The sequence below is a fragment of the Delphinus delphis genome, chromosome 4 (genome assembly GCF_949987515.2).
Source record: "Delphinus delphis chromosome 4, mDelDel1.2, whole genome shotgun sequence".
Lineage (NCBI taxonomy): Eukaryota > Metazoa > Chordata > Mammalia > Artiodactyla > Delphinidae > Delphinus > Delphinus delphis.
In genome coordinates this window covers 60,128,821-60,149,972 of record NC_082686.1, presented here as the reverse complement: position 1 = coordinate 60,149,972, position 21,152 = coordinate 60,128,821, and the positions used below count along the sequence as shown (strand labels likewise).

The 21,152-nt window shown below is 40.9% G+C and overlaps 1 protein-coding gene across 1 annotated transcript in view; it reads right to left on the bottom strand.

The window, feature by feature from the left end:
- Positions 1–9,816: 9,816 nt before the first annotated feature.
- Positions 9,817–21,152, bottom strand: part of QTRT2 (queuine tRNA-ribosyltransferase accessory subunit 2) — a 40,019-nt gene continuing 28,683 nt past the window's right edge. The window contains exon 10 of the mRNA XM_060010662.1: positions 9,817–9,897. Coding sequence (XP_059866645.1) covers positions 9,843–9,897 — 55 coding nt within the window. The 3' untranslated portion in view covers positions 9,817–9,842. The remainder of the gene's footprint in view (positions 9,898–21,152) is intronic.

The window sequence follows — 21,152 nt, the reverse complement described above, 5'->3', positions numbered from 1 at the left end:
CTCCAGAACAGACAGTTCTACCTCCCCAGCTAAACTCTGACTTCACTCTGGCAATCTTCAAGTCGTTCGGAGGCCCCCAAGTGATAAGCAGTAATTCGGCGAGAAGATGATAGAACACGACTCCACACACAAACACAATTTTCATCAGAGGCATGATTCATTATAGCGAAGGAAAAATGAACAGATCTCATCATTCTCAACTTGCCAAGGGTCCTTGAAATCTCAGCCAGTAAACTGTCTTGCAGACAGCCAGTCTCACTTCCTTCAAACTTCTAATTAACTGTCAGGCCAACCTTGTACTTTCGTGGGCCCACTCTCTTTGGTCATTCCTTTCATTCGTTGCATCCTGAAATATAATAGCAAGGCCAATGCTTCCACCTCTCTGTAGAATCTGATTGGCTACATTTGATTTGGGAAATTCCTCACCCTGAGGGAAACATGGTCCCACACTGGGACCTGGGCTTCCTTTCAAACCTTGCTCCCCCTGTATTTTAGCTCTAGCTAAGAAGCCCCTTTGATGCCATTTCCTTACTCTCAGAGTCTCAGTTCCAGAGTAATTTAAGATGGGGATGTTAAGTGACAAAGGAACGGCAATGCCCACTACAGTATCACTGCTGAATCTTGTGGTTCAGAGCGTGCTTTAGATGTGTTTTCATAACTCCGTGAGGTTTTCCTACCCAGGCATCTCCATCTCCTGCTTAATAGAGATCCAATACTTTCAGACCCTGAAACCCATTAACTATTAAGTGTCTACAAGGTGTCATTCACCTCCCAGGTTCTGGATATAAGACATTGAATAAGACAGCTCCTGCGCTCAAGGAGCCCACCGCCTGCTCCTGTATTTGGCGGGTTACTTGTCTAAGGGTGGTAGGGACCCACCTAAACTGCCAGAGGACATAAGAACTGAGACAGACTAGCTGTCCCAAGCCATCATATGGACAGTCTTTATAAAGTCCTAATGCAGATGCTAAACATCATCCTCTCACAACTGAGATTAAAGGTATAATAGAAACAATGTGTAAATGTCATTCAAAATTGCATTTATAAGAAACTTGAATATCCTCACATTTACCTTTTCACCTACAGAAGCTATTTCTTCTTGATTACAGAATCAAGATACAATCTGTAGATAATTTATGAAATGTTATCATCCTGAGCTTCAATAAATTTACTGTTAAGACCCGTTAGGGCATAGGCGTGACAGATACCTGCTGCAATGCTGTTAAAACCTCAAAATACACAGGAATTTTACATGGAATCGGAGGTGTCCCTTGCCCCTTCTTATTCCTCTAACCCTTAAGTATATAAAGAGGAAATATACATCCCCTCCCCAGTGAGTCAGTTATGTTACTCCTGAATGCTTTTAATGCCAATATTTTTAAATGTTATCGTTGACAACAATGCTGTCTGCCCGCTAGTTCTTGTACCTGGAGCCGTCTAGCTCAACAGGTTTATGGTACAAGCAGAACTAGGGACCGAGACAATTAAATATCAGAAGAAGTCAAAGTACGTGATTTCTAAGTTTTTTCAAGCAAAATAAACAGCAAATGGGTGGGAGAGTGGGGTGAAAGACCACAGAATTTCATGTCAAAATCAGAGTTTTACAGAGAGAAATATAAACAGCATCAGTATTCATATATTTGTGAGGAAAATTGATAGCAAATATTTTGTTGCATTTCTTTACATCAGGTCATCAACCCTTATGATGATTTTCGGAAGATAAACATCATTTTGTAGGTGAGGAAACAGACAGAGGGAGGTTAAGAAATTTGCCTCAGGTCACACAGTCAGTAAGTGGCAGAGCCGGGATTCAAGGGCGTGCCTGCCCGATTCCCAAGCTCATGCAATTAACCACTATGGTGCACTGCATCCCACCAGAGTGGCAAAGGGGTGGGGAGAAAAAGATGGAGCAAGATCTCTGGGAGAGCCTCACCCTGCCCCACCTACCTCCGCCTTAGACTTTCCTGAGAACCCAGCACAAGGCATTACTCTCACTGTCCTGCCATATTCAACCCCTGAACCAGTCACATGGGATATGCATAACCTATATTTATAGAATCATGGAACAGACCCGAGGGAGTATTTGGTTCTACCCTCTCCTTCATTTACAGAAAAGGAAAGCGAGGCCAGGAGTTGCTGTCCCATCGTTGGATAATGACACACAAGTATTCAAATCCTCTGAATCCTAGTTCAGTGCTCTTTCTACGTTACCCTACTCCCTGAGAAGCCCATCAAAACTATAAACTCCATACAGATACAAGGATAAAATCATATTGTCATCTCCATCGTTAAACTGAGAGGCACTTTTCTCCCTAGATAGTATCTGTTAGGAGACAACATCTCCTTCCCGGGATTTTCTTCTGATCCAGGAAGAGCCTCCTAGGGGAATCCCAAACACATCCCCCAAGCACTCACTTCAGCCTCTTCATCCTGGGATTCTGCATTCTATCTCTTCCAACTCTACATTCCCAACATGAATCAGTACGCTTGACCTCAGAGCTCTCTACTTTCAGAGCCAGTATGACTCTGGAGAGATGTTGGCCTGAATAAAGTGTTCTTGGGGCAAACCAGGTCTGGAGCCCAAAGACACCTCACAGCAGTCCATTCTACTTGGGTGAAATGCAAACAGCATCGAAATCCAAACAGAGTACAATCAACCTTCAACTCTAGACCTTAGTAAATATTTTCTTCTTCTAAGACACCATCCTGAAAAAATTCCATTCATCACTCATTTATTAAATCAGTCCCTTATTCAATAAATAGATTGATTACCTTCTATGTGTTCGGCATGATGCTTGGTGTTGGGAACATGATCAAGGAAGACATAGTCCTTGCTTTCAGAAGCCTGTAGACCACTGGGGAGGTAGAATTCCTGTGTACAGTGATGACTTGCTTGTCATCTATAATAAAGGGAATTCATGGTGTCTGGAAATCCCATATTCTGCCTTGAGAAGGCTTCGCAGACGTGTTGCCAGGGTTGAGACATAATGAAAAAGTAGGAAGAGTGTTCTCAGCAGAGAAAACGTCTGAGAAGTTAAAGAAACAAACAAGTAAGGAACATGCAAGGAATTTCAAATAATTCCAACTGGCTGTAGAGAAAAGATCTTACAGATAGCACAGGAAAGGAAAGGGCCGCATCTTTGGAGACATCCTCTGGCTCTGCTCAGGTGGCAGCTGAGCTGGTGGTGACACCTCTCACAGAAAATCTCAAGATTTTGCCTCCACTTTCCTCCAGGTGGGCAACACGCATCACAGAACATTTATCACTGACTAACTTAACTACCTCTCTCTGAGCTGCAGTCAATTTCAGCAAACGCAGAATTCGATTCGAATTCTCTGCTCTTTTGTCTACAAGAGGAGGGATGGCTGGTTGGATGTCTGTAGAGTCAAAGATGATTAAAATAAGGCAGTTCAGAGAGTTTAGGTCAGAAATCAAGGCAGGTCAAGCAGAGAGATTTGTTTTTCTGAATGCTTGGGTCAGAACTAAACAGAGAGACAGGTTAAGGGATTCGCTAAAAACTGGCTGTTTCCTGGAGATCCTGACTCCCAGGCCTGTGCTCTCATCGTATGGTATCTGCTGACATCAGAAAACTGAAAAAACTTAATTTGAATCAACACACAGAGAGCAGAGAGCGGATGACAGGCAATTAATTTGATTCCTCCTTTCTACCTAATTCTCTCCTCATCAGCTTAGAAAAGGAGTGAGTTTCCATGACTACCTCCTGCCACAGAGACTCAGTTGAGGGTGATGCCAGGCAGCTCAGCTTCGTAGCACACACTGGCAGAGGCCGAACCTGAAGTCTGTGCCAAGTACAAGACCTGGGGCCTCTCGCCCCACCTACCCTCACCTCAATTAATCACCCAGCCTCCACCACTGTGCATCAAGTCCCTGCTTTGTGCAGTCTGCTGGGTACTGGGACGAGCGGAGAGACGGCCATAGGCCGCTGAGGATGGATGTGCCCCAGAGAGAGGGCTGGGCTGAACCCAAGGTTTCTCTGACCAGCTTACAGGAAAAACAATGGACAGAAATGAATCAAAAAGACTGGAGGACTAGCAGGGACAAGCGACTTTGGGCAAGTATTTCAGCTCTATTAGTTCCAACCTCCTCATTAGTAAAATGGTGACCTGAAGACCTAGCCTTCTACATAGGCCATTGAAAGATTAAATAGCTAATATTTTATTTATTTATTTATTTATTTATTTTGTGGTACGCGGGCCTCTCACTGTTGTGGCCTCTCCCGTTGCGGAGCACAGGCTCTGGACGCGCAGGCTCAGCGGCCATGGCTCACGGGCCCAGCCGCTCCGCGGCATGTGAGATCTTCCCGAACTGGGGCACGAACCCGTGTCCCCTAAATCGGCAGGCGGACTCTCAACCACTGTGCCACCTGGGAAGCCCTGAATAGCTAACATTAAAAGTGCTTTATTAACTACAAAGCTCTAACAAATGTAAGAGATTATTATTATCATTGATATCATTATTATTATTTCCCCCCAAGCAGCTGTTTCTATGCTAACTATCTGGTTCACAGCCCACCTTTCTTTCTCTTTGCTGATTCTCTAATAGTCTCAAGTTATTAGGCATAATCTGTTCAGCCTCCCACTTGAAACTGATTTTTCTCTTGTCTTTTATTCCCCAAATGTGCCCAAGATACTTGGCTGAATTTGTAGTCAGATTGTTAGGCAATTGGCTAGTCCCTTTCCCTGTTCACACAGCCAAGTACACAAGTGTGGCATGATCTAACACCAGACTGACGGCAGATGCTCGCTTGCTAAAGTGACCTCAGGGCCTCTCTTCCTCTCCTGGCCAGGAAAAAGCAGCAGAACACTCTATTCCTTAGGACTTTCCAGCTTTGTTCCTCATGACATCTGAGCCAAACATGCTTTTCTCTTTCTCCATCTCTTCCCTCCTGAGACAAGTGCATTGGATCTGGTGCAGTAGTTTCCTGGGGCTACTGTAACAAATTACTAAAAACTGGGTGGCTTAAAACAACAATAAAGAAGTTTATTCTTTCACAGTTCCAGGAGCTGGAGTCCAAAGCCAAGGTGTTGGCAAGGCCATGCTCTCTCCGAAGGCTATAAGGGAAGATCCATTGTTGCCTCTTCCTAGTTTCTGGTAGCTGCCAGCAATCTTTGGTGTTCCATAGCTTGTGGCAGCCTGACTCCAATCTCTGCTTCCATCTTCATATGGGGTTCTCTCCTGTGTGCCCATGTTCAAATTTCACTCTTCTTATCAGTCACTGAATTAGGTCCCACCCTAATCTGATATAACCCCATCTTAACTCAATTACATCAGCAAAGACCCTATTTCCAAATAAGGTCACCTTTACAGGTTCTGGGGAATTAGAACTTTGACATAACTTTTTGTGGAAACACAAATAAATCCATAAGCTATGGTGAAAGTGATCTGAAAGGCAGGAGGACTTGGAACTTGGATGACTTGGGGAAGTGTACAAAGCTCTGTCATTCAGAATATAAGAGGTCCGATTTCAGCCTTGGCATATAGTCCTTTTAGTGGCCCTGAGTCAAATCGGCAGACTTCCTGGAACTCAACTTTCTTATCAGTAAAAGTGATAAGTCTGAATTCCTAAGCTATGACGAGACAAGTTAAAATAATTCTAGAAGGATATGAATTATCTTCTGAGCCCTAAAAGCCTATAAATATGCTTACTAATAAAAGTCAAAACTGTTCAGAAACAACTCTTAGTTGCTTCTCTGTGTCTTAAGAAAAAAAACTAATTCAACAGCAATTAGGGGCTGAGGAGGAAAGCTGAGGGAATATCATGTAGGTCTCCTACTCCATGTAGCACCACTTCAGACTGACTAAGGTGGACGAGGGTGTTTTTTCCTTTAAGAAAAACAAACATAATTGAGTCTTGTATTATGGTTTGAGCAGACTCCATAAAACTCCATAGTAAAGACTTGAAAAGCTTACAGTTCGGGCTTCCCTGGTGGCTCAGTGGTTAAGAATCCTCCTGCCAATGCAGGGGACATGGGTTCGATTCCTGGTCCGGGAAGATCCCACATGCACGGAGCAACTAAGCCCATGCACCACAACTACTGAGTCTGCGCTCTAGAGCCCGCAAGCCATAACTACTGAGCCCACGTGCTGCAACTACTGAAGCCTGCATGCCTAGAGCCCTTGCTCTGCAACAAGAGAGGCCACTGCAATGAGAAGCCCACGCACCACAACGAAGAGTAGCCCCAGCTCACTCCAACTAGAGAAAGCCCGCGCGCAGCAAGGAAGACCAAACACAGCCAATAAATAAATTTATTTTTTTAAAAAAAGCTTGCAATTCATCACAGTGTATAATTATGGGATTTAAGAGTTGGAAGGGACTTTACTCCAATCCCCTGGTTATTGTAGAAATTCTCTCTAACATCTCTGATTCGTTATCACCCAACTGTATTAAGGAGCTGGCTCACTTCTTTCCAAGACATATAACAAATTACCCTTTAGAAAATCCCGCCCTCTTTTAAGCCAAAATTTGCCTTCTTATAAAATCCACCTTTTGGTCCCTATTTTGTCCTCTGTTCCATCTTCTCAATGATAGCCTTTGTGCGATTAAGACAATTCTCCAAAGTTTCAATCCCTATATCTCTACTTCAAGGTACATTTTCTTACACTCTCTATCTTGGTTGCTTTCCTCTGGATGTAACCATGTTGTTAGTGTTTCTCTTAAAATATGAGGCCACAGGGGCTTCCCTGGTGGCGCAGTTGTTGAGAGTCCGCCTGCCGATGCGGGGGACACGGGTTCGTGCCCTGGTCTGGGAAGATCCCACATGCCGCGGAACAGCTAGGCCCGTGAGCCATGGCCGCTGAGCCTGTGCGTCCGGAGCCTGTGCTCCATAATGGGAGAGGCCACAACAGTGAGAGGCCCGCGTACCGCAAAAAAAAAAAAAAAAAAATGAGGCCACAAATAGAATGCAATCTTCTAAATATTGTTTAACCAGTTCAGAGTACCATGGACTCATTATTCCACATGACTGGTATATTCCATTTTTAATGACCCAACTCAAATTGCATAGACTCTTAGGGCTCATATTGAAACACTAAGAAGGAAATTTGCATCCTAAATGGATAAATGTAACGGGGTATGCCTTAAGGAGCAACACCTATACTTGAAGGAAGTAGGATTCAGCAGAGGAAGGAATTGAACAGTGTTGCAGTCACACAAAAATCTTAGATGATCCTACAGGGAGTTCTTGAGGGAGCAGGGTGTTTATGGTCCCAACCAGTAATTGGATGCAGGCTACCTCTGGGAAGGAGGCATGACTTAGGCCAGGAAGCTCTCTTCAGTTGAAAGGTTTCAGCTGTCAATACTCCTAGCAACTGGGGGAACAAATTCCTCATTCCTGAAGAGTGATCTGGGTGGCATACCACAGGATCCACTACAGTTCACCCTTTATACCATTCGGCTTCACTTTTCCTCATATAGTAAATTCTAAAAACAACTTCCTCAGGAATCTAGTTGTCCTCTTCCTATGGAAAGTTAGTGGAATGGACTATAATCTCTGCCACAGCAAATGGTTTCAAAGACAAGGTAATTCTCATCATTTCCCTTTCTACTGTCTATTCTAGATTCCCCTCACTATTGATTATCACTCTACTGGTCCAGGTGGCTTACCTGGTACAGTGATCTTGAGGGACATGGCAACTTTCTCAGGCCGTGGCTGCTACACTTATCCATTACCATCAAAATACACGAAGGAATACAAAGAGATACCTCAGTGGATTATCCAGGTAGCAGATGTATTCTTCCCTGTCCCCATTGTGTAACAACATCCCTAACTTCTCCTAATGATCAGGGTGCAATTATCCAGAATGCTCCATCACTTGCCTGTTGGTCTCCTGGCACAAGGAGCTCTAAATGACTAGGTGGAAACTATAACTTAGAGCTTAATGGGATTCTCATCCCCTAGTGGACATGTTCCCCCTTTAAAAACAAGGACTTTACCTCAGAAAGTTAAATATAGCATTGCTATATGATCCAGCAATTCCACTCCTATGTATGTACCCCCCAAATTGGAAACAAATGTTCAAATCCTTGCATAGAAATGTTCATAGTAACATTATTCATAATAGCTAAAATTACATGCGATATATATATATCACATATATAGTATATATGATTCCATTATATAGATAATATATATACCACATATATTATATATAATTCCATTTTACATACATGTATGTAAAATGGAATATTATCCAGCCATAAAAAGGAATGAAGTACTGATACATGTTAGAATGCAGGTGAACCTCAAAAACATTATGCTAAATGGAAGAAGCCAGACATAAAGGTCACATATTGTATGATTTCATTTATATGAAATATCCAGAATAGATAAGTCCACAGAGACAGAATAATGATTGGTGGTTTCCAAGGGTAGATAGGGAGGGAATGGGGTGTAACTGCTTAATTGGGTACATGATTTTCTTTGGGGGTGATGAAAATGTTTTGGAACTAGATAGAGGTGGTGCTTGCAGAGTTGTTAGATGTACTAAACACCACTGAATTGTTCACTTCAAAATGGTTAATTTTATGTTATGTGAACTTCACCTCAATATATTTTTTTTAATTTTAAAAAGAAATAAAAATGAACAAGGACCTAGAGATCCCATGTTCTTGGATTGGAAGACTCAGTATTGTTAAGATGGCAGTTCTCTCTCCAAATTTATCTATATATTTCATGTAATCCATCTAAAAAGTCCAGCAGACCTTCTTTTTTTTTCTTTATCAGAAACTTATAAGCAGATTGTAAAATTTATATGGAAATGCAAAAGATTCAGAATAGTCAAAATTATTTTTGAAAAGAAGAACAAAATTGGAGAATGTTTACTTTCCAATTTCAAAACTCACTATAAATCGACAGTTATCAAGGTAATATGGGGCTTCCCTGGTGGCGCAGTGGTTGAAAGTCTGCCTGCCGATGTAGGGGACGCGGGTTCATGCCCCGGTCTGGGAAGATCCCACATGTCGCGGAGCGGCTGGGGCCGTGAGCCATGGCCGCTGGACCTGCGCGTCTGGAGCCTGTGCTCCGCAACAGGAGAGGCCACAACAGTGGCCTACCGCATACCGCAAAAAAAAAAAAAAAAAAGATTATATGGTATTGGCATAAGAACAGATATATAGATAACTGAACAGAATTAAAAGTCTAGAAAGAAATCCTTACATTTATGGTTAATTGATTTTCAAAAAAAGGCAATCTGTTAGCGAAAGGAGAGCCTTTTAAACAAATGGTGTTAGGACAGTTGGATATTCATATGCATAAACATGAAATTAGACCATCCCCCCATATTAATTCAATATGGATCATAGAGTTAAATGTAAAAACTAAACAATAAAACTTTTAAAAGAAAACCTAGGTAGAAATATTTGGATCTTAGGATAGACAAAGATTTCTTAGATATAACACTATAAGCACCTTAAAAAAGAAAAAAGTGATAAATTGATCTTGTGAAAATTTAAAACTTTGCACTTCAAAAGACACTAATTAGAAACAGCAGACTGGCTTGCAAAATATTTGCAAAACACATATCTGATAAAGGACTTGTATCCAGAATATATAAAGAACACTTACAACTCAATAATAAGAAGACAACTCAATCTAAAAATGGCAAAATATTTTAATGGATATTTTACTGAAAAAGATAGAAAAGTTGCTTATAAATACATGAAAAAGACACTCATCATTTTCATTAGACAATGACTAAAACATTTTTAAAAAGACAAACAATAACAAATGTTGGAGAGGAGGTGGAGAAATGAGAATCCTCATACATTGCTGATAGGAATGTAAAATAATGCAGTCACTTTGGAAAACAGTTTGGCAGCCTCTTAAAAAGTTAAATATAAATTTACCGTATCATCGGGTGATTCTGCTCCTGGGCATCTATTCAAGAGAAAGTAAATAAAACGAATATCCACACAAAGACTTGCACATTATGCTCTTTGCAGGATTATTCATAATAGCCAAAAGTTAAAAACAACCCAAATGTCCATCAACTGGTGAATGGATAGACAGATTGTGGTGTATCTGTACAACAAAATGTTATTCAACAATGGAAATTAACAAACTGGTTGTACATGCTGCGACGTGGACAAATGTCAGAAACTTTTACTAAATGAAAGAAGCAAGCCACAAGAGACTATGTATCGTATGATTCTGTTTATATGAAATGTCCAAAAAGGCAAATTTATAGAGAAAGAGAGAAGATTCGTGGTTGCCTGGGGCAGGGAGATGTAATGGGCATGAGGATCTTACTGGAATGATACAAATGTTTTAAAACTGATTTATTGTGATGGTTGTACAACTTGGTAAACTTACTAAAAATCACTGAATTATACACTTGAAGTATGTGAATTACACACTATGTAAAATATGCCTCAATAAAAATGTTTTTTAAAGAAAGACCTGTAAATCTGCAGAGTCCCGAATAGCATGGACAAGAAATACAAAATTCCTCAGGCGCATCAGAGAGAATAATGTTAGGCAGTGGTGCTTGTACTCCTACTTCTCATTTCCCAGATCCATGTATTTTACTGACTGGATTGGCATCATATAAGGGTCTTTGGTTTAGAGTATATACTCTGTCTGAAGTCTGGTGCCCATCATCAGAAGGCATCCTCTCCAAGCTGATGCCTCTATCGTGCATCCAAAAAGCTGTTGCACATCCATTAGACGAGCAGCTTCTGGGAGGTGTAATATGTGATAGAAACAGTGGATCACATGGTCATGTGCATACGGCCAGCCCTCCATCCATACAAGCAATTACCTGGGTCTGAGGTAATGTTTGTCAGGATTCTATTCCAGTGGCTCAAGTACCACATAAGCACTGTTGGGCTAAGATTGTATGAGTAGGAAAGGTAAATCCGTACTGGAAAATGTGTCAATTCCTATCAAGAGGAATCACAAGATGGAAGGTCCCATTGTAATAAACTTTCCATTAAGGAGCTGATGGGTCTCTTCAAGAGGTGGAGCCGTATTGGGAGCTCATTGCTGGTGTTTTTTGGTGGTAGGCCGGATAGTCAACAGTGGCAATAATTAGATCAGACTTAGATAGCTGGAGCCCATGTTTTGGGGCCATGCGTAGCCTCCATCCTTGCTACCATTTCACAGGCCATAGTTGTTGTACTTGTCCGTTACCATCATATTTGGGCAACTGAGTATTCTTTTCTGTCTCCATTATGTAAGAGCAGAACTGTCTTCTCCTGGTGATAAAGGTCAGTGAGCCTTGCTAGGATGGTGGCTCTATTTCTTACCTACTAGTGCATTAATGTGCCTTTTGTGCCAGCACTGATAGAAGTTGGCTGACATCAACTAGCTAAGACATTCTGTTTCTTAGGTTGTAAAGCATCAACTGGCCAAATCATTCCCTACTGCCCATGAGTGATATATATTCTTACCTCAAAGTATTTCTCTTGACAGGCATACTACCTGAGGCTTTGTCCCTTAAAAAGAATTCCCCTCATCCTTGGATTAAGTCTGTAACCCTCTAAAATCCATCCTGGCAAGGGGAATGGAATACCATGATTGGTTTAGCCTTAAAGCATCATTTGCAATGGAATTGATGTCAGGCTTCCTGATCCATAGTTGGTAGAATCTAATCTGTTGCCCTGTGTGAAAAGCCTTCAGACTTCAGGCACCTCTCCCTTTTGCTGTAACCCCCAATGGATTACTGATAGAGGCACTGGGAATCCCTCTGCACTGCACATTATTTCAATTTCCTGGCATTTCATTCCTCCAGCTCTAGAAACTTAAATCCACTAAGAGAGGTTCCATGTTTTCTTAATTTCTCACTTATGTGGGACTTCAATTCTCCTTGCACCTTCCTTTCAAAATTGAATGTGGTATATCCTGGTACCCCCTTCCTCTGGTTCCTACATTTGAAAGTTGGTTTTTATTTTCCCCAGGGCCCCTAGGGAACTGAGCTGAGTTCCATCTTCTATTTCCATAAGAAGTCCACTCACACTAAGCAATTAATAAGCCTTAATGGAATTTACCCAAGATCTGAGCCCAGTGGGGAAGAGGGAAGGGGCAGATCACCAGCTTCCTGGGTTGGTCTTTCTCCTGTATCTTCTCACCACCTTTCTCTCAAATTTGGCCTCGGGGCTTCCAAGTCTTCTCCTGTCTTTTTTTTTTTTTTTTTTTCTTCTTCTCCTGTCTTTGATGCCCAGACTCTGGGAATCTTCATTCCTTTTCCAAGTGGGATAATATCAATATACTCCTTCCACACTAGCTAAGAAGGAAGTGTGAAAGAAAGTGTGAAAGAAAGAAGGACATCTTTTTGCATGTCGGTGAAGACAGAGCAATATAAACAATAGAAAAAAGTAAGAACTACTTAACTTATGTTAACATTATACCATCTCACTTACTGAAAGAGCAAGTTGCTCCCTGTTTGGGCTTCTCCTCACCATAACAAAGCTTTTAGGGTCCTTACAGCAGTCTTTAGCACTTTTTGTAAGGCTAGGTTTATTCCCAACTTTAGCCTCCTTTATTCTGTTTTTGAAGGTTCATGAGAGTCTTTTGTGTTCCAGCTCATCTGTAATCCACTTTCCCTGTCTCTTGTGCATGTCCTTTTAAAAGCTTGAGCTCTGCAGAGAGCTCCCTGTACAACCACCTCCTTCTTTAGATGTCTCCCCTTTTATCCCTGGATTATTTCCTATTATATTATAATCAGGATTTTATTGTTTAAATCTCCCACCTCCCCCAAGTCATATTCCATTCTAAAGTCTCACATCACAGAATCACACCTGTGGTAAATACTCTTTTGAAGTGAAGAATTAATTTGTAATGCAAATAATTTATCTCATTTTATTATTTATTTATCTCGTTTTCAAGTAGGAATTGTCACATATCAAAGTTTCATAAAGACAAATTAGGAGTAAATTCTTTCACACCTTTTTTCTTCTCTGTTACTTACTCTCCTTCCCCCTCCCCCTTCCCTCCTGTATTTTTCCCCTCTGTTTTCCTGCTTCCTTTCAAGATCTGTGTAAGACCCCTGGGCTTCTCTTCCAGACACTGCTTTTGTTGGACTGAAATACCTTCTGTTCATGTATTGGAGTGAGCCTCTGTTGTACCAGGAAAACTCAACTACCACCTGCCTCCAGAAAACTCATGAGTGGAGGTAAGTGAAGAAAGCACTTCTACAGGGAATTGGTTGTCTCCGCCTGTAAACCCTGACAGCTGGGGATTTCCATCTCCTAACTGTTCTGCTTCTATCAACTTCAATTAAAGTCCACCTTCTTCAGCTGACAAACTCTAAGGGGTAAATCTCTGCCTCAGCCTCCTCAGTGAGGGCAATGAACTCTGTCCTGTCTACAGAGCTGTTGAAAAAAAATCACGTGTAAGAAAATATAAACTGGAAACCATGATCTATCTATACAAGAATATCTACTACTTGTGCTTAACATAGATATGCTGCCTGAAAATATCAAGGATGGGAGTTATGAGTTGGAAATGGGTAGAAATTAACAATTGTTAGGGAGAATTTTGAGCAAGGAACGCTGAGAACTGAGTTTTTTAAAAAATTATTTTATTGAAGTATAGTTGATTTGCAACGTTGTGTTAATTTCTACCATACAGCAAAATGATTCAGTTATACATATATATATACATTCTTTTTCATATTCTTTTCCATTATGGTTTATCATAGGATATTGAATATAGTTCCCTGTATTACACAGTAGGACCTTCTTGTTTTTCCATTCTACATATAATAGTTTACGTCTGCTAATTTCAAACTCCCAATCCATTCCTCCCCTACCTCCCCCTCTTGGCAAACACAAGTCTGAGAACTGAGTTTTTTAAATCAAGAATTGCCCTGTCCCCGCCTCTCCCCATGGGGGTGGCCCTGGGTTTGTGAAAACCAGGGGTGGCCTGTCTGTATTGTATTTGTGGTATCTGGTTGCAGTGCCCCTCTACATACCTGACTCCAGGGATATCGCAGAAGAGGGGCACACCAAGATTATAAGGGTCATGCAGGGTATGTAGGGGTGGAGTGTGTGGTCAGGCTGTTCTCTTGCTCTCCGTACATCCCCTGCCTGACCAGTGCCTGCTTCACCTGTATTTTACTCTTACGACTGACTTTCCTACATACTTACCTCAGGCCCCAGCTAGTGATTGTTCTTATCAAAGGGGCGGTGAAGGGTGTGACCCTCTATTGGTTTCTCTGGTAACTAATGAGCCCACCTGACATGTCAGTTCCCCTATAACTGGTAATCTCCCCCTCCGCCCCCAGCGAAGCCTGCCGCCACCTGTGGCCACACACAGTGGGGTGTCACTCCAGGACCTTTCTTCAGATGTGTAAGTTCCCCTATCAATAAAACTACTGATGTCCCCCCTCCAAAAAATGCCCTGTCCCCACACATATGGGGATTAAAGCCTGAGGACGTAGGAGAGTTTCATGAGATAAAAATGTTACTGCCTCTTAGATGATTTGTCTCACTTTTTTTTTTTTTTTTTTTTTTTTAGAGCTGGGCAGGCGGTGGGAGAGAAGGACTGGGAGTTTGGGATTAGCAGATGCAAACTATTATATACAAGATGGATAAACAACAAGGTCCTACTATACAGCACATGGAACTATATTCAATATCCTGTGATAAATCATTATGGAAAAGAATATGAAAAAGAATATATATATGTATAACTGAATCATTTTGCTGTACAGCAGAAATTAACACAACATATAGTTGTGTTAATATACACAAGTACAGTAAATCAACAATACTTTAATAAAATTTTTAAAAAAGAAGTGAACGGATACTGTGATATATCTATACAAAGAATTATAGATACATGCCACAACCTAGATGTATCTCAAAATTATTATGCTGAGTGAAAAAAGCCAGAGGGAAAAATAAGAAGTATATATTATAGGATTTAATTTACAAAAAGTTCTGTAAATTGAAAACTAATCTATAGTGACAGAAAGTGGATCATTGGTTGCCTGGAGGTAGGGGGAGCGGTGTAGGAGGGGAGAATGGAAGAAATTATCAAGAGACAGAAGGGATTTGTCTCACTTTTGAAAATACTATAAAAAAACTGTCCAGAAGACTGAGATAGAGGGAGGGGAGTGGAGACAAGGGCAAGTCTTGCTCAGGATTTGCAAAGGGAGGTAAAGTGAGGGAGCAAAGATTCTGTGAGATAAGGGAAGTTGTGCTGTGTAGAGTAGAAATTGAAAGGAAGTAGGAAAACAGCTTGATCAAGTGAAAATAAATTAAAGTTTAGGAAAGAGAGAGAAGCTGTGAGATACGTTAGTAAGAAGTAAAGAATTCAGTGAGAAGCTAGAAAGAAGCTAAGAAAGCTAGGAAGAGTAATTCCTTTCAGTGAAGAAGAAAACAAAGCTTGCCTGGTAACGCCATCCCACCCATATTCTCATTCGGCCCAGCACCATCACCTTCAAACTTTATCAGGTTTCACTCTGAAGAAATATAGGAGAAACCTCAAAGTTCTCGTTCGTTTAATTATGTCAATCCATGAGCAACATCAGGGGGGTGGAAATAGAACATGAGTTTTAGTTCTTGTCAGGAAAAAAAAACAAAACCATAGGGAACAAATAAAAAGTTGGTTCTCGTTGGACTGCCCTGGTGGTTACACAAACATGACCTCATACGAACTTCCTAAAGAGGAGACAGGGAGCTCAGAGAGGGGAACTGGAACATCCAGCTGGTAGAAACACTAAATTCTGCAACCCTGGGAGTGGTCCATGAGATTAAAAATGTTGTCTTCTTAGATGATTTATTTCACTTTTGAAAATGTCATAAAATGTATCAAATACTCAGAAAACTTTAAAGAATAATGCTACACCTAATAGCTATATCAGATGTTAACATTTTGCTATATTCATTTCAGATCTTTTAAAAGAAAGAGTACATTATAAAAACAATCATCTTTATAGCATTTTTCTCCTTCTATGCCCAGAAGGAATCACTATTTGGCATTAAATGTTTATCATTTTCATCATGTTTTATGCTTTGCTACACACACATATCTCCATATTGCATTTTATTTTATGCTTTCAAAGTATATATAAGTACTATTCCCTGAAAATTCTTTTTTTTACATTAGTTGATACATGGAAGTTTAGTTCAATCATTCATTTTAACTCTATATAAACATACCATTCTCCTGTTGATACTCCTGTAATCTGTTCTGAAATCTTTATTGTTTTAAAAAGGTATAACGAATATTTTTATAATACATCCTTGAGCATTTGTGCTGAATTTTTTCTAGGATATAAACCTATAAGAGAAATTATTGGTAGAAAGATTTGCACATCTTTTACTTTCGTAGATATTATCAAATTTTTCTCCAAAGTGGTGTGTTAATTTCCTTCCCCATCTTTAGTTTATGAGTTCCCATTTATCCATATTCTTTCAAACCTTTGAGTTGTTAACTATTTAATTTGTTAATCAAATGGGTATTATTTGTTCCTAGACACTTTATAGCTTTATGGCTATCATTGATGGAATATCATTTTTATAATTGCAATTTGCTTATTACCACAATATAGAAATACAAGTGATCATTTTATATTGATATTGTATCCAGAAACCCTCAGTGACTCTCTGATTAAGTCTGGTAGTTTGTAGATTCTCTTAGATTTCCTATGCAATCAAAAATGTTGACTGAAAATAAGATCTATTTTGGAACTTCTTTGTAATTTCTGTACCTCTTACTCTTGAAAATAGCACCAGCTTGCTGTTTAGAGTTTCTGTCAAAGAATAGCAAGGGTCTAGTTTATTGAATCCACTGCAAAGGAGATAATGGAATCAGGGCTAGCTGCTATAATACATGTGTGTTTTTTTTTAAAGGGAACTTTATTATTTTTATTTCTTTATTTTTGGCTGTTTTGGGTCTTCGTTGCCGTGCAGGCTTTCTCTAGTTGGAGCGAGCGGGGGCTACTCTTCGTTGCGGTGCATGGACTTATTGTGGTGGCTTCTCCTGCTGCGGAGCACGGGCTCTCAGCGCATGGGCTTCAGTAGTTGTGGCACACGAGCTTTGTTGCTCCGCGGCATGTGGGATCTTCCCGGACCAGGGCTCAAACCCATGTCCCCTGCATTGGCAGGTGGATTCTTAACCACTGCACCACCAGGGAAACCCAGGATTAGCTGCTGGTTATGTCAATCACAGAAGTCAATCACTTCTGATTCCAGGAGAGGTTGTAACAGTGGCCAGAATACCTCCCCTGGCTTTGAAGCAGACACCCAATTGTGGGCAGTATCTCCCCACGTTCCCTCTGCTACCCTACATCACCCCCAATGCTGAAATTTAAAAAAGATTGTGGGACTTTTGCCTGGTGGCACAGTGGTTAAGAATCCGCCTGCCAATGCAGGGGACAGGGGTTTGAGCCCTGGTCCGGGAAGATCCCACATGCCGTGGAGCAACTAAGCCCGTGCGCCACAACTACTGAGCCACAACTACTGAGCCTGCGTGCCACAACTACTGAAACCCACGCATCTAGAGCCTGTGCTCTGCAATAAGAGAAGCCACCACAATGAGAAGTCCAAGCACCACAATGAAGAGTAGCCCCCGCTCGCTGCAACTAGAGAAAGCCCACACGCAGCAACGAAGACCCAATGCAGCCAAAAATAAATAAATAAAATTTTAAAATAAATAAAAAATAAAAAAGATTGTGGATCTAAAGATTTAGATCATCTATGTGAAAAAGTGAAGAAATTCCAACTGCTGTCAGGGAAGGAGACAAATGTTTCCAATCCAGCTTGAGCCAGCGTTCCTCCAGGAGAAGCTCACATGATGGAGACAGGGCTAACTTGAATATGAAACCTCCAGAGGGAAGTTAAATCCCAGCGGGAGAACGCTGGGACGGCTGGAATCAGTGAACCACCCCTTTGTGGAATACCACCTTCCTTCCAGCGCTAAACTTCAGGGATTCTGGGTTTCATTTTATCAGAGGAAACAACATTCCTTTCTTCTGTATCCCTTGCATTGCCTGCCTAGTCAGTCAGCAAATTGTGGGTGAGTAAGGGATGGATAACGGAAGGGTAATCAGAGGCAGCATGGCACCGTGGAAAGAGCACAGGCAAGTCCGGGAGGAATTTCTGGACCACTTGGTTAGTGGCCTGGAATCTTCTTCCCTTGGTAAAACTCTATACATCGTTTTTTAAATTACCAACTATTTTCCCTGTTGTCCCCATAAGTAGATTCACATTCATCCAACTACATGTTCCTATTTTGGTTAAAAAAAAACATGGTGAGTAAAACTTTCATACCATGATATTATACTTTGTATATCCCACCAGCAATGTGGTTACTGCACTGTTTTGCACAGTAAAATGTTTATTTTCTCCACTAAGCTGTGATTTCAAAAGCAAAACCCCTGACATTTTCACCTTTCAATCTCCACCATCCAGCAAATGTGGGACATATAAGCAGGCAATACATGTTGAATGAATAGACCACCCATCGACAAATATTATCAGGCATCCAAACAGGTTAATAGTATGAAATGGCAACTTCTTTAATTTTTTGTTTTCTGGATGAACACTCCAAATGTGGCTTTCTAGCTAGGATCTTTTTACTGACTTCAAAAATCACACGAGAAAACCAGTAGTAGTTTGCTTTGCAGCTACTCTGACCCATACACCCACACCCTTTAAAAAAAAAAATCATAACCAGAATTACTTAGCTTGACCTTCTCATGAGACATGGATTCAAATGACCTTCTGTTATTTTCTAAAATGTAAAGTACATATACAATGCTGTCATTACGAACACTCAGCCGGGTGTGCTTTCCAGTCTGAACTCCTTTCCCAAACTCTGTTTCCAAATGTTGCTCCAAGAAGGTTTTGAATAATTGCGGGGTCATTAGGGAAGGCCTCTACTCCCATGATTATCTTCTAGACATCAAGAATAGATCACTTCTTTCAAAATTCTGTTTAAAAAAACTCAGTGACACGTCTCTGTAGAAACACATTTATTAAAAGAAGACAGGCTATATATCCATTGCAGTGCCCTACCCTGGACCCCAGGTGCCAGTGAGTGAGAAGGGGGTGAGGTTGAGATTATAGTGTAGGCTCCAGAGCTAGATATTCCTGGAATCAAGGTACATGATTGTAAGGAGTTATTTGATAGTTCCAGCCTGTTTTCTCAAATATAAATGGGAACAATTATACTTTTTTGAGGGATTGTACATTTGTTGGGAGCCTGAAAATGAAAAACACTCAAATTGAATTAGTGTGAGCCAGCCCGGGCAAACTCAGCTCACTAATTTGGCCCTCAGTTCTATTTCTTCATTAACGAATAGTAGAAAACTCTTTAACATTTGTATTTTCTTTTTCTATAGGTATTATCATCTGGTGATCTTCTACATTCTCTCATTTCTTAGGATAGTTTCATAGTCTTCTTTCGTGGTTGGGATATGATTTAATAGATTATTGAGCAAAGTGAAATTTTCTAACTCTGTAGAATGTATGTAATTTTGAGTTTGCTCCTGGTCTATAAATTCCAAGAAGGTAGGTGCTCTCTGTGGGATGTTTGTCATTGAACCCCAAGTGTAGAGAGTGCCTGACACTTAGTTGGAACTGGATAAGTTTTTTCTTGACTGACTGAATGAACGAATGCTAAGTATTGGAAGAATCAGGATGGTGAGGATATATATGACTGAACAATGTCCCCAGTGCCAAATTATGGGGAAGTCCCTCAAGATTTGTTTTTATGTATTGATTTTGCTGGACCAAATTCCATAGATCATCAGGACACATGAGAAAAAGATATGATCACCTGATGAGGCCCTGGATGATAAACACCATTGCTCACTCCTTCCCCTCTCCTGACACAAAATTCATAAAAAGCAGTGGGGTCCTTTACAATTATGTGAAGGGCATAGGCCAGAGAAGGGATTATAAATGGCATAATGTAATACATTGGGAAAAGCTTGGTCTATATGATCTTTCTGAACTAAGCTTGAGACATCTTTGCCAACACAACATGGTGCCCACAGTCATAATGAGGTCAATGCAGACTTTTAAAAATGTATCTACAAACAGAATGAGCTTTGTGTTCAAGAATCACTATTATCCCAACAGCTGGGGAGGCTACAGCCACTGCCAGAGGGGTAAAATCATGCCTGTCAGAGTTCTCCAGAGAAACAGAACCAAAAGGAGATAGAGAGATGATAGATAGATAGATAGATAGATAGAAGACAGATAGGAAAGATTTATTCTAGGAATTGGCTCACATGATTATGTAGGTCAAGAAGTCCTACAATCTGATCTGCCATCCACAAGCTGGTGGCCCAGAGAAGCTGGTGGTGTCGTTCCAGTCCAAACCCAAGGTCCTGAGAACCAGGGGAGCAAATGGTGTAAGTTCCAGTCTGAGTCCAAAGGGCCAAGAATCAGGAACATCGATATCCAGAGGAACAGGAGAAGGTGGATGTCCCAGCTCAAGCAAGAGAGCTAATTCAGCCTTCCTCTGCCTTTTTGTTCTATTCAGGCCCTCAAGAAACTGGATGATGCCCACCGCACTGGTGAGAGAGATCTTCTTTATTCAGTCTGTGGATTCGAATGCTAATCTTTCCTGAAACATCCTCACAGACACACTCAGAAATAATGTTTTACCAGCTCTCTGGGCATCACTTACCCAGTCAAGTTGACACATAAAATTAACCATCACAAGCATCCAGTATATGATGTAGGAGCTGTTTAAGAGTACTGAGCCTGCATGAGGCAGAACAAGAGATAGGGACAGAGAGAAGAGCTGAGAAAGGAAACCTAAACTCCTAAGCTCCTGTTCCAGCCTTGCCTCCCATTTCCTGTTGGACCTTGGGTTAGTCATATTCTATCTGGGCCACGGTTCTACCTCTGTGTATAAAATGAGGGGTTTGATAAATTATTATATTCTCTGTGTCACCAAAGAATCCTTTATTGACAAGGAGAAAAGCTAATTTCCTCCCCCCACTTCTACAATTTAAATGTCCTTTTGTTTTTCATTTATATGTAAATGTATGAGACTTTGACCAAAATAAAATTACCATCTCTGGGTGACTCCTCAGTCCTCTCATCATTAAAGTGCAGCTGCAGATTTCTGGACCCCAAAACAGAAAAGAAAACATTTGCTAAGTCAATCTGATTTACCAGTCCTAGAATAACAGGCAGTAATTACGGGGGTGGCCCAGAGGGCAACCA